Source organism: Aquarana catesbeiana, linkage group LG10 (assembly GCF_042186555.1).
Source record: "Aquarana catesbeiana isolate 2022-GZ linkage group LG10, ASM4218655v1, whole genome shotgun sequence".
Lineage (NCBI taxonomy): Eukaryota > Metazoa > Chordata > Amphibia > Anura > Ranidae > Aquarana > Aquarana catesbeiana.
In genome coordinates, this window is record NC_133333.1 from 6,021,698 (window position 1) to 6,036,563 (window position 14,866).

The 14,866-nt window shown below is 44.2% G+C and overlaps 1 protein-coding gene across 1 annotated transcript in view; it reads left to right on the top strand.

Moving 5' to 3' along the window:
- Window positions 1-14,866, top strand: part of LOC141110271 (protein-arginine deiminase type-2-like) — a 59,582-nt gene that overhangs the window by 35,073 nt on the left and 9,643 nt on the right. Inside the window, exons 7-12 of the mRNA XM_073601559.1 lie at window positions 909-1,072; window positions 3,414-3,517; window positions 4,680-4,791; window positions 5,260-5,367; window positions 9,770-9,921; window positions 14,529-14,673. Of these exons, the coding sequence (XP_073457660.1) occupies window positions 909-1,072; window positions 3,414-3,517; window positions 4,680-4,791; window positions 5,260-5,367; window positions 9,770-9,921; window positions 14,529-14,673 (785 nt within the window). The remainder of the gene's footprint in view (window positions 1-908; window positions 1,073-3,413; window positions 3,518-4,679; window positions 4,792-5,259; window positions 5,368-9,769; window positions 9,922-14,528; window positions 14,674-14,866) is intronic.

Here is a 14,866-nt window from a genome sequence, read left to right on the forward strand (position 1 = left end):
GGGAGGAGTGAAGGTTCTGCAGGGGGTTTGGTGATTCTGCAGCAAACTTGGTGGCGCTGTTGGGGTTTAGGTCTCTGGAGGGAGCTGGGGGCAACTGTGGGGGGTGGGGTCTCTTGATGTCACTAGTGGGGAAGGGAGGGTAAAGGTTCTTGAGGGGGTTTGGTGACTCTGCAGTAGAATTGGTGGCCCTGTTGGGGTTGAGGTCTGTAGAGGGAGCTGGGGTCTCTGGATGGGGCTGGATATTGCAGGAGGGGGGGTTTGATGAAGGTCCTAGAGGAGGTTTGGGGACTCTGCAGTACACTTGGTGGCACTGTTTGGGTTCAGGTCTCTGGAGGGAGCTGGGGGCAACTGGGGATGTGGCTGGATGTCACTGGTGGGGGGGGGGATGAAGGATCTGGAGGTGTTTTGTGGACTATGCAGGAGACTTGGTGGCCCTGTTGGGACAGAGGTTTCTGGCAGTTGCTGGGGCAAAAGATGTGGGGGATGGGGTCTCTGGAAGGGGTTGCGGTTCTCTCCAAAAGACTGGGAATTTTGCAGGGGCAATGTGGGAGACTGGAGGGCAATGTGGGATAATGTTGGGGCACCGTGGGAGCTCTGCAATAAGCTATGGGCTAGAGGGACACTGTGGGAATTTGGCAAGCACTGTGGGGACTGAGGGCTCTCAGGGGGCCTGGGAGCACTGTGAGAAGTTGAGGGTTGAATGGCACTATGGGAGGTCAGCAGCGATCTGGGGACCTAGGAGGGAGGACACAACTGGGTGGTTGAGAACCATTGCCTTTAGGGGATAGTTTTACATTAAAATATAAGAAGGCAGAGTAGTGATGGGATGAGGTTGAGTGGTGTGGTTTACCATCAGTGTCATTACATGTGTGCTCCACCCTGATGCCTGTGACTCGCTTCCTTTGCAGGTAAAGTGTACACACACGTCCTGGGCAGGCAGAAGTTATTCTACAAGACCCGTTACACGGGGACTCGAGAACTGGAGTTCTTTGTGGAAGGTCTCCGCTTCCCAGACGAGGGTTTCAATGGCCTGGTATCCATAAAGGCCAGCCTGCTGGAGAGTCAGGTGGAGGTAGGAATGGGAGTCCCAACACGTGAAAGTCTTTTATCCTTCACAAGATTATCCATCAGGTTGTATATCATCTGTGTGCTTGAGAAGTAGGATAACACTCCCTTGTGTGACTTGAGACCTGGTCTGTCTGTGTGGTTTATCTGTTTCTCACTGATTCTATGGGACAGCTCTCTGGACGCCATGTCTGATTTGCTTGAGAGCCTTTTCCATAGAATTTTCATGCCAATTATTATTTTTAATTTTTTTTAAAGAAGTAGGTCTCCAGGTTTTTTTTCTAAACCCCTCCTTGTTTGGGCTTGGGACCAGGATGGAGAATGTGATGACACGTGTAAATAGCCAATCTGTACACACATACTTGGGCTAATTTAGACAGGATCCAATTAACCTACCAGCTTGTCTTTGGATTGTGGGAGGAAATGGAAGAACCTAGAGAAAAGACACACAAGTATGGGGAGAACAGGAAAACTTCATGCAGATAGTGGCCTGGCTGAGATTCAAACCAAGGAGCCCGGTACTGCCAATGAAAAGCTACTAGACTGGAAGCCAATCCTGCAGACGTATACTTCCCCATGTTGGAGTAGTTCTGCTTATAGCTGCATAAAGAAATGTATTCTCTGGTTGTATTGTGAGCTTTAGCTTAGATAAGGTTTTTATATTCTTATCGTTCCTTTCCAGTTTTGAGTTTTATACTGTGCCCTTTCCTGTCCCCGTTCCTAATTTAGACCTCTTTCAGCAGCGGGTCAAGTCTGGTAAACGGATCTCGCTCTTTGCGGTTGTCCCGGCTTTGATTACATGTCTGTTTAAAGATGTCTCTCCGTGCTAACAGTATAATCAGCGTGCCTGCTGAGTGCCAGCTATGGTGGCCGGCGCTGTCACTTCGTAGACTCCCTTGCTCACACAGAGGACAGGAGACTTGGGAGGGGTATTAAAGGGGACCTCCACACCAAGTTGGCTTGATTTGGCCAATTTTGATTTAATAGTTACCATCTTACTCAGTCTTTCTCATCCAGGGTGCAGTGGAACCCTAAGGCTTCTTCAGCGGATGCTAGGGGTTCCTTGAGCAATGAACAATTTTGCCTTTCAGATAATCATTGTCACCAATTATCTTTTTAGCCATCTGTAAGGAGGGGATTCTTCCCAATAACAACCATTGGAAGAAGCATTCTACCCACTGACCACCAGGTTAATGTACTGTGAGCTGTAGATATAATAATCCCTTCACAATTAGTATGGTGTAGGTCCTGACTCCTCATACTTGCCCTGAAAGTCTTGGATGGGAGGGCACATGGCCTTATGGTCAGGTCCTCCCACTTCAATGGAGTCCCTCTTTGGGGGAACCCCACCTAGTAGTTAAGTTTTGGCAGTTAACATCTAACTCAGCCTTTCTCAACCAGGGTACAGTGGAACCCTAGCACTTCTTCAGGGGTTACTAGGGGTTCCTTAAGTATTAAACAATTTTTACCTCTCGGATAAGTAGTCACTGTCACCAATGATCTTTTTAGCAATCTGTAAAGGAGGTGGGGGTTTTCTTCCCAATTACCACCATTGGAAGAAGCATTCTACATAATGACCACCAGGATAATGTACTGTGAGTTGTAGATATAATAAACCCCTCACAATTAGTAGGATGTAGGTAACTCAGACTTGCCCTGAAAGACTTGGGAGGACACATGGTCTTAAAGTCAAGTTCTCCCTCTACCTTAGAGTCTCCCTTTGGGGGAACTCCACCTAGTACTTGGGTGGACCTTGTCTCGGCAGGTCTCCCGAAGAAGTAGGTCCGCCTGGTTTTGGCTGCTTAGACCACGAGCACCTTGTCCCCATTGGGAAGATCTATAATGTAACTAAAAAGTAAGACATCAAATCACTTTGGTATTAACCTCAATTGATACCAAAGTGTTTTGTTGCCACGCTTAATATTACAAATTTTCCCAACGATTCTTCCTGATGAAGCACAATGTGAAACCCATAGAAGAATAAGACACCACCATCACCCCGAACACAAGTGAAATTTTGTCTCCATTGAAGCCTCTGTGATATTTTCCATTCCTTTAAAATTTTAGGTTTTTTAGTCCATGATCAAGGCCTAGGGGTGGTATTGGGGTACCACTAGCGCTACACGTTGGTTAAAGGCAGTCTGTTACTAAAAATGAATATACAAGTTCACATAAATAGGTCCACCAGAGTTCAGCTTTTTTGATTTGATGTGCTGAGACTTTTGTTCAAAGATCATAGATTCACAATATAGGGATTCGGTTGGTAATATCCCGGCTTTGCAAGTTGATTATGTATTATCCGAGTTTTAAATGAAGTGATCTCACTCTGTGATTCCATTGTATCCCAGGGCATTCCGGAAACCCCAATATTCACAGACTCTGTGGCATTTCGGATCTCTCCCCTCATAATCACTCCCAACACTCTGGATCCCGTCGAGGTTTACGTCTGCAGGTAATGTGGGTGGCAGGGGGACTTTTGGCTTTGATGTTCTAGTGGCTGTAGGGAGGTGTCTGTCCCCTGTGGGTTCTCAATATCACAGAGTACCTATAACTTGGGTAATGTTTGCCTGGAATGAGAGAATTATGGCTAGAGATGAGCCATAAAAAATCTGTACCATTGACAATCCAAAAAAGACACTGAAATCATGTTAGTGGAGATCAGACATGCCAACTGGCTTATTTTTCTCTCTATTAACAAAAAATAGCATGCCCCTCCTCAGAATGGTACCCAAGGGGATGGTTTTATGAAGGATGAATTGTTGAAACAAGTCCCTATGACCTTCAACATTGGGTGGAAGGCTAAACCCCTACTTTTTAAAACATGGCTTTAGTGGACCAATACCACCTGGGAGGGCCCATACTGTCGTGGTCCCAGGGGATCCTAATCATCATGGCCCTGGGGGGGACCCATACCTTTATGATCCTGGGGGGGGGGGGGCCCATACCATCATGGCTCTGAGGGACTAATATCATCATGGCCCTAAGGGACTAATACCATCATGGTCCTGGAGTGACCCATACCGTCATGGTCCTGGGGTGACCCATACCGTCATGGTCCTGGGGTGACCCATACCGTCATGGTCCTGGGGTGACCCATACCGTAGTGACCCATACCGTCATGGTCCTGGGGTGACCCATATCGTCTTGACTGATACAGTCATGGTCCTGGGGGGGACCCATACCGTCGTGGCCCTGGGGGAGACCCATACCATCGTGGCCCTGGGGGAGACCCATACCGTCGTGGTCCTGGGGGGTGGGGACCCATACCGTCGTGGTCCTGGGGGGTGGGGACCCATACCGTCGTGGTCCTGGGGGGTGGGGACCCATACCGTCGTGGTCCTGGGGGGTGGGGACCCATACCGTCGTGGTCCTGGGGGGTGGGGACCCATACCGTCGTGGTCCTGGGGGAACCCTTAAAATCATAGCCCTGGGGGACCCTCCAGCTATGATGATACACCAGATGCCTCTAGCCCGTATTTAAAAAAAATAAAATAAATTACAGATGACAAAAATAACAAACTGATTTGGGAGGATTGGCTGAAATGCTCCTAATATCTGCTGATTGGCTCTGGATCGAAAAAGGGCTTCAAATTTAATCTGTTATCCTTCAACAGTGTTAAAGAAAATTACCTCTTCCTGAAGGCAATCAACAATCTAGTGAGCGATGCCAAGCTCAAGGTCCAGATATGCTTCGAGTATGTCAACCGCGGCGATCGTTGGATGCAGGTTGGTGCAAGAAGTATATTTCCAGAAGTAGATTTATATTCGGAATTCTTGTTGTATCCCCCACCACTGCTAAACTCTGTCTTTGCTGATCGTAAGTAGGGTGACAACACTTTCCAGAGTCTCCAGTTCTGTGTCACTGCTCCGTTTCCTGTTTTTGGACTGCTAGTCACACACTACCACACTGACGCCACTCTGAGCTCTGCTCCTGCTGTGAGCCCCTATAAATACCTCCTCCTTCCACCCAACTTCATACAGACAAGCCACTCCCACTGCGAGCCTGATTTCAGCTTTCATCTAGTGAAGAAGTGTTGATCTCTCACGTGTCCTCCGTATCTCCAGTGTCAACTTCTTTAGAAATGTCTTTTTATTCTTTTGGTGATATGACTGCTTTTGATTGATGTACTGTTTACAGCTAATATATTCTATATATGGTCAGATTTAATAATCTCTGTATGTCTTTATATGCAGGATGAGATGGAATTTGGGTATATTCATGCTCCACATAAAAGTTTTCCAGTCGTGTTGGATTCGCCGAGAGACAGAGGACTGAAAGACTTTCCCATACGGCAATTGCTGGTAAGTTTACCAACATTTAGGTCTAGCCATTACATCACAACTAGAAACTGGTGACATCATAGAGAATGCAGCCTATCCAATCACTAGAGAGCGATGACATCACTTAGAATGCAGCCTATCCATTCACTAGAGAGCGATGACATCACTGAGAATGCAGCCTATCCATTCACTAGAGAGCGGTGACATCACTGAGAATGCAGCCTATCCATTCAATAGAGAGCGGTGACATCACTGAGAATGCAGCCTATCCAATCACTAGAGAGCGGTGACATCACTGAGAATGCAGCCTATCCATTCACTAGAGAGCGGTGACATCACTGGGAATCCAGCCTATCCAATCACTAGAGAGCGGTGACATCACTGAGAATGCAGCCTATCCATTCACTAGAGAGCGATGACATCACTGGGAATCCAGCCTATCCATTCACTAGAGAGCGGTGACATCACTGAGAATGCAGCCTATCCATTCACTAGAGAGCGGTGACATCACTGGGAATCCAGCCTATCCATTCACTAGAGACTGGTGACATCACTGAGAATGCAGCCTATCCATTCACTAGAGAGCGATGACATCACTGGGAATCCAGCCTATCCATTCACTAGAGAGCGATGACATCACTGAGAATGCAGCCTATCCATTCACTAGAGAGCGGTGACATCACTGAGAATGCAGCCTATCCATTCACTAGAGAGCGGTGACATCACTGAGAATGCAGCCTATCCAATCACTAGAGAGCGGTGACATCACTGAGAATGCAGCCTATCCAATCACTAGAGAGTCATTCTGTGTGAGAAGACTCTCTGGTGCTGCCAGTACTCGGTGTTCTCGGCTCGGACTCATCACTATGTAGCTGAGTGGATGGAGATAATCTGTTTCCATCTCCGTTGTCACGGTATCCCTCATCACTCTCTGGAACGAAGCCGCACCCTGTTATCGTTATGGTGCGGTGTCACTTTGCCGCGAGTCCCGCGCCTGGCCGACACGTCTCGGGGGGGGGGTCACCACGCTGTATATCTGTCAGACGATCTCTGTGACGGTCAGCTGTGCTGAGTGAGTGAGGTGTAAATTGAATTAAGACTCGCTGATCCCTGCGTTTTAAATAGAAGCCGAGTGTGAAGTCAGCCGATTAAAAAAAAAAAAAAAAAAAAAAAAACCCATAAAACTCGCAATGCCGATCTCCGCTGGATATTTTGACAGAAGGCAGCTTCTTTGTAAAAAGCGCAGGCACACTGAGTTAAGTCCAAGGAGGTGCATCTCCCTCCCCCAGTCTTAGCTCTGCTGTACGGGAGCTGCAAGAAGCTGATAACAAGTACTGGTGACAGTATGTAAAAAAAAAAAAAAAAAAAAAAATTTGAAAAAAATAAAGAAATTTTATTTCTTTGATCATGATGTATACAAATAAATTTCTTAATTTTCCAAAAAATTGTGACAAAAAGTTAGAACTCCAAAAAACTTACCATGCCTCTTACTAAATACCTTCGGCTGTCTACTTGCTTAAAAGGGCTGATTTTGGGGGGTATTTGTACTGTCCTGATGACTGATTTTTTTTTATAGATATATCTAGATATAGATATCTATATATAGATTTCTCTCTATCTCTATCTCTCTTTCTATATCGGTATCTCTCTCTATATATCTCTATCTCTCTCTCTCTCCCTCTCTCTTTCTCTCTATATCTCTCTTTCTCTCTACATCTCTCTATCTCTCTACATATCTCTCTCTCTCTCTCTCTCTCTCTCTCTCTCTCTCTCTCTCTCTCTCTCTCTACATCTCTATATCTCTCTCTATATCTATCTCTCTACATATCTCTCTCTCTATCTCTCTATCTCTACATCTCTCTACATCTCTCTACATCTCTCTATCTCTCTACATCTCTCTCTCTCTCTCTCTACATCTCTCTCTCTCTCTACATCTCTATATCTCTCTCTATATCTATCTCTCTACATATCTCTCTCTCTATCTCTCTATCTCTACATCTCTCTCTCTCTCTCTACATCTCTCTCTCTCTCTACATCTCTCTCTCTACATCTCTCTCTCTACATCTCTCTCTCTACATCTCTCTCTCTATCTACATCTCTCTCTCTCTCTCTCTCTCTCTATCTACATCTCTCTCTCTCTCTCTCTCTCTCTCTCTATCTACATCTCTCTCTCTCTCTACATCTCTCTCTCTCTCTACATCTCTCTCTCTCTCTACATCTCTCTCTCTATCTACATCTCTCTCTCTATCTACATCTCTCTCTCTCTCTACATCTCTCTACATCTCTCTCTCTCTACATCTCTCTACATCTCTCTCTCTCTCTCTCTCTACATCTCTCTCTCTCTACATCTCTCTCCTCTCTCTCTCTCTCTCTACATCTCTCTCTCTCTACATCTCTCTCCTCTCTCTCTCTCTCTCTACATCTCTCTACATCTCTCTCTCTCTCTACATCTCTCTCTCTCTACATCTCTCTCTCTCTCTACATCTCTCTCTCTCTCTACATCTCTCTCTCTCTACATCTCTCTCTCTCTCTACATCTCTCTCTCTCTCTACATCTCTCTCTCTCTCTACATCTCTCTCTCTCTCTACATCTCTCTCTCTCTCTACATCTCTCTCTCTCTCTACATCTCTCTCTCTCTCTACATCTCTCTCTCTCTCTACATCTCTCTCTCTCTCTACATCTCTCTCTCTCTCTACATCTCTCTCTCTCTCTACATCTCTCTCTCTCTCTCTCTCTCCATCTCTCTCTCTCTCCATCTCTCTCTCTACATCTCTCTCTACATCTCTCTACATCTCTCTCTCTCTACATCTCTCTACATCTCTCTCTCTCTACATCTCTCTCTCTCTACATCTCTCTCTCTCTACATCTCTCTCTCTCTCTCTCTCTCTCTCTACATCTCTCTCTATCTCTCTCTATCTCTCTCTCTCTACATCTCTCTCTATCTCTCTCTCTACATCTCTCTCTCTCTCTCATAGTTTGTGGACTACAGACTAAATAATATTCACTGATTTGGGTGATTTTTCACCTGAGAAATGTAGCAGAATACATTTTGGCCTAAATTTATAACGAAAGATTCTTTATTTGAAACCTTTTATAACAGACAATGAAAAATACATTTATTGCTAATATATATATATTAGCAGAAAATAAATAAAAACACAGTGATGATTAAATACCACCAAAAGCTCTATCTGTCTCCAAAAAAAAAATGATAAAAATATCATGTGGTTACAATGTTACATGACTGAGTAATTGGCATTTAAAATGTGACAGCGCTGAAAGCTGAGAATTGGCCTGGGCAGGAAGGAGGCGCAGGAAGGAGGCGCGGGAAGGGAGGGGGGGGTGTTCCCGGTTTGAATCGGGTAAAGTTCTCCCGAGTAGTGGTGCGTCCCTTTAAGTGGCGGGTCTGCCATGCGTGCGAAGACGTCTCTTTCACGTCTGCCATGTGTCGCGCCGGTCATAATGTGCCGACTTCAGTAGCTGTGAATTTTCTGGGCAGGTTTCCCGGGCATTTTGCAGATTGTCTTGCGATTTTATAGAGGACGCCAGTCGGTTAATCACAATCTGTTATAGAAAGTCAGCTCGGGTGGGCGGCCAACAGGCAACACATTCTGGGACGCCAACTACAGCGGAGCTTAGCAGCTGCCACGCCGGTCGCAGTAATCAGCGCATGATGGATATTTCTGCTCCTATTCCCAGGCGTGCCTCGTTTTTACTGCCTCCTGTCCCCGTCCGGAGTTGGGGGGGGGGGGGGGGGGTGTTGCAGTACCGGGGTAAAAGTGCAGAAAATCTGAGATTCTCTCTCCTGATGTCACCGCTCCGGACGGGGGGATGCATTGTGTAAAATCTTTTAAGGGAGGTTCATGTAAAAGTTTATCTATAGTCCATTTATATTGTCTGTTATACATACAGTGCCTTGAAAAAGTATTCATACCCCTTGAAATTCCCCACATTCTGTCATGTTACAACCACAAACATAAATGTATTTTATTGGGATTTTATGTGATAGACCAACACAAAGTGTCACATAATTGTGAAGTGGAAGGAAAATGATAAATGATTAAAAATAAATATGTGAAAAGTGTGGTGGTGGTGGGGGGGGGGCATTTGTATGGCGCCCCCCGGAGTCAATACTTTGTAGAACCCCCTTTCTCTACAAGTCTTTTTGGGGATGTCTCTACCAGCTTTGCACATCTAGAGAGGACATTTCTGCCCATTCTTCTTTGCAGAATATCTCAAGCTCTGTAAGGCCATGCCAGTGTAGAGGGGGCTCATTGTACCTGATCATGGCCAGTCTTGTTCCTCCACTCTTAAAATGATGTATTATTTACTATTCCTAGATCTGACAATGACCTTCACATGACATCAATAAGGATCCTGATCCCCACCGTCTCCCTTTTTTCTTTTTTTTTTTTTTTTTCAGGGACCAGATTTCGGCTATGTCACAAAAGTGGCGGATGCTGACGAGGTGACCAGCCTGGACTCCTTCGGGAATCTGGAAGTGAGCCCGCCGGTGACCGTCCGCGGCAAGAATTATCCACTGGGGCGAATTCTGATTGGAAGCAGCTTTCCCACGTAAGGATTTAACTTAATTTTTATTTTTAATTTTTTAAAATTATTATTTTTTTTTTTTTGGTTCGCATGTGTGCAATTTCTGGTGGTCCTCCATGTGCTGTCCTTAAGCCAAAGACGCATCATAAAATGTATCTATTTTAGCAGGAACCAGCTAAATTTCTGTCCATCGATGGGCAGGCTGGTCGATCGGTCCCACCATCAGTATTCTGCTGGTGGGGGAGGGCTCCCAGCTGGCAGAACACAATAGTGCTGTGGGAGGGATTCCCCCATCAACATGGACTGTGTTGATGGGGGGGAACCATGCAATTTCCTTTCCTTCAACCCATGGGGGTGGTTTAGATTCTCAACCCTGTCCTTAAGTCCCCCCAACAGGCCATGTTTGCAGGTTTTCCTTTATCTTGCAGAGTCCATGGCTTGGTATTTTGGACCGCTATTTTATCTCAGAGAAATTCTCAAAACATGGCCTGTTGGGGGTACTTGAGGACAGGGTTGAGGACCACTGGTTTAGAGAGTGCAGATTTGGCTTTGTTCTAGACAGGTGCATTTCGTTACCTTCCGAATTTGTTTTTTTTTTTTTTTTAACGAATTTCGTCAAATTCGTTAATTCGGAAATATCCAAATTAACGAAAACCCGTTTTAACTAATTTTTCCAAATATTCAGAGATTCGAAAACCCGAACATTCCAAAATCTGAAATCATAACTAACTAAAAATAACTTAACTATTACTAACTATTAAATTATAGGTATTGGAATTTCCTTTCAAATTTGGCTGTCAGTGAACGTAAAGAATACAAATTTATCCGAAGTTACAAATTATCCAAAATAACGAATGCCGCGTCTAAACGAATGGAATGTAACAAATTAATAATGATTAACAATAATAATAAAAACTTTTTATTATGAATTTGTTGCGTTCCATTTGTTTAGATGCGGCATTAGTTATTTCCGATAATTCGTAACTTCGGGATGAATTCGTATTTGTTACTTTCACTGACAGCCATATTTTGAAAGGAAATTCCAATACCTATAATTTAATAGTTATTTATTCGTTAGTTATTCTTTCGAATTTATGAATTATTGAATTGTGATCATAACGAATGACCCAAAAAAAGTAAAAAAAAAAACCACAAAAAAATAAAAAAAAGGAAGGAATTTTTTGGTGCGTTTCCACAGCCCATTATTTTCAGTGGGCTGCCATATGTACGGGAACATGCAAAAAGTACAGCAGGTGCTTTTTTTAATTTTTTTTTTTTTTTTTTTCAAATTTTCTTTTTTTTTTTGATCAGACAGGAGATAGAGACATACAAAGTAACATTGTTTATAAACATTGATCAGACAGGAGATAGAGAGCGATACAAAGTAACATTGTTTATAAACATTGGTCAGACAGGAGATATAGAGAGATACAAAGTAACATTGTTTATAAACATTGATCAGACAGGAGCTATAGAGAGATACAAAGTAACATTGTTTATAAACATTGGTCAGTCAGGAGATATAGAGAGATACAAAGTAACATTGTTTATAAACATTGATCAAAGCAACCTGATAAGTAAAAAAAAAAAAAAATGTTTTTTTTAATTCTAATAAAATGTGTTGCTGTTTAAACCTCTTAATAACTATTAGTTTTCCTCTAATCAATGTGGATGAACTCCTTCTTCCTCCTCCCTGATTATCTCCTTATTTGCTGATTTTTGTTGTTCCTTCTATTTTTCTAACCATTAAATTACATTAAATTAGATTTTTTCCCTTTTTTCATTTGCTTTCTTCATCAATCTTAAAATAAAGTGCAGAATCAAAAAATGAATTTTTTTTATTTTATTTGTAAAGAAACTTTTTATAATGCTTCTTCTTTTTTTTTTTTTCTTTTTTAAATCACGCGGCACCATATGGCACGGTTCTGTGGTTCCAACTGTTTTGGTGACCACAACCCGTTTTTGCCAGATGCACAGGAGATGCGCGTTTCCCGCACAGCGAGTTGGTAAACCCGGCGTCTTTAATGATGAGCCGATGGTGTTTGGGGAGATATAAGTATACAGCCGAATATATAACGTGCGGACCCGTGTCCTCTGTGCCCCCCCCCCCCCTCTCTTGTCTTGGTGGGTTGGACGGGTTCTGAGTAATTCTAGATCATCAGCTGTCACATGAATGGCAGTAAACACCTTGGGCCATTGGAGGCACATTGCTGAGCGGGCATAGTTTATTTGTGAGGGTCTCCGCGCTTACCTCATCCCTAGAAACCCTAGAATACCCCTCCCCTCCCCCCGCGCCCCCACCAGAGGTGGCGCCGTGGCGGCACACACGCAGAGGACACCGGTATGGACCGTATATATGACATAACCTCACACTGGGAACGTCCCATTCAAAAAAAAGCCTCCAATCTCCAGCAAAAAAAAAAAAGTTGTTCCATTCCCGTCCTACTAAAAAATATTGCAGATTTGATTTTTTTAAAGTCTTCTTTTTTTTTTTTTTTTTTTTTTGGACTTGCAACTACAGGTAAGTCTACAGTGGGGGGAAAATAATGATTTGATCTCCTGCAGATTGTGTAGGTTTTGCCCACTTACAAAGAAATGAAAAATGAAAATGATCCTTCTTCATCAAGAATAAAATCCATGTGTTAAACAAAGAACGGTCCCAATATTCCTCTTCCAAAGATGATTATCCGAATATCGCGTGCACAAATCCACATCCGTGATTGATAAATTTTCACCAATACGCTAGACACCACCACCTTCTAAAATGGACACTCACCAGAAACCAGGAAAAAAAATTGTAGGATTTAGAGATGATCTGTAAAGAAGAGTGGACCAAAATCTCTTTCAAGACCAAAGAGCTGTCAGAGGACGTTGGGGACAAGACTGTTGACCTGCACAAGGCTGGAATGGGCTACAAGGCCATCAGCAAGAAGCTTGGTGAGAAGGAGACAACTGTTGGAGCGATTATTCGCAAATGGAAGAAATACAAAATAACCATCAATCGCCCTCGGTCTGGAGCTCCCATGCGAGATTTCCCCTTGTGGGGTGAGGATGATAATGAGAAAAGTGAGGGATCAGTCCAGAATTACACGAGAGGAGCTTGTGAATGATCTCAAGGCAGTTGGGACCACAGTCACCAAACAAACCATTATTAACGCAATACGCTGCCGTGGATTGAAATCCTGCAGTGCCCGCAAGGTCCCCCTCCTCAAGACACATGTACAGGAACATCTGAAGTTTGCCAATGAACATCTAAATGATTCAGAGATGGATTGGGAGAAAGTGCTGTGGTCAGATGAGACCAAAATTGAGCTCTTTGGCATTAACTCGACTCGCCGTGTTTGGATGAAGAAAAATGATGACTATGACCCTAAGAACACCATCCCTACAGTCACACATCATCCCTACAGTCACACACGGAGGTGGACACATGATGCTTTGGTGATGTTTCTCTGCTAAAGGTACAGGCCGACTTTGCCACATTGAAGGACCAATGGACGGGGCCATGTATTGTAAAATCTTGGATGAGAACCTTCTTCCCTCATCCAGAACACTGAAGATGGGTCATGGATGGGTCTTCCAGCATGACAATGACCCAAAACATACCACCAAGGCAACAAAGAATTGGCTCAAGAAGAAGCACATTAAGGTCATGGAGTGGCCTAGCTGGTCTCCAGACCTCAATCCTATAGAAAATTTATGGAGGGAGCTGAAACTTCGAGTTGCTAAGAGACAGACAAGAAACCTTAAGGATTTAGAGAAGATCTGTAAAGAAGAGTGGACCAAAATCCCTCCTGAGATGTGTGCAAACCTGGTCACCATCTACAAGAAACGTCTGACCTCTGTGATCACCAACAAGGGTTTCTCCACCAAGTCATGTCTTGGGGATCAAATACTTACTTTACTCACTGAACTCCATTAATAACATTTGTATTGTGTGTTTTTTTCTGGATGTTTGGTTGATATTCTGTCTCTATCATATAAAATACACCTATGATAAAAATTATAGACCCTTCATTTCCATGTAAGTGGGCAAAACTTGCACAATCTGCAGGAGAGCCAATCATTATCCCCCCCCCCCCCCCCCCGTATAATAAGACTCGCCTGTAGGTACAGTGAATATTCCCTAAACTTGCGATGTTGAGGAGATATTCACACTGGATGCAGCCATTGATATCACCGGCGCTGTGAAGGTCCGGCATACCGTGCTCAAGCCGGCGGCTTGGGAGTGACGTCATCGGGGGCTCCAGGGCCACTCATACAGTCGGAGCCCACAAACCCGGAAGGAAGACCCGGTTATCAGTGACAGCGCACCGCTGGAGGACTTCATTCTAAGGTATTTCAGAATGTGCTAGTATGCGATGCATACTAGCACATCATGCCGTTGTCTTAGAGGGGATTTTTTATTTATTTATTTTTTTTAATGCTGCGGTTTACTACCACTTTACGTAAAAAGCTTTGCCATCCTCTGCATGCAAATGTACATCTGACGTATTTCTGCACGAATATCTGCGGAGCGGCACATTTTATGTCTTATTTTGCCCGGTTTGTTCTGTTCAGAGAAGAAGCAGGGAAGGTGTTTTGCTGGTTTGTTTTCCGGTAAATCATTTTGTTCTTCTCGTACCGCGCAGCACCTCCGGGAGACGGATGACCAAAGTGGTGAGGGATTTCCTGCACGCCCAGCGGGTTCAGCCGCCCATCGAGCTCTTCAGCGATTGGCTGTTTGTGGGTCACGTGGACGAGTTCTTGACTTTTGTGCCGGCGCCGAATCAGAAGGTAAGTCCACCGCGCCGGTTGTGTCCTGCGGGAGTTGGAGGGACGTTCTTTATAATGTGTGACGGAACTGAATATAGGAGCATCAGAGTATTCCACATCATTGATACAAAACGCTGCAGAGCATTGCATATCAGTGATACAGAACGCTGCAGAGCATTGCATATCAGTGATACAGAACGCTGCAGAGCATTGC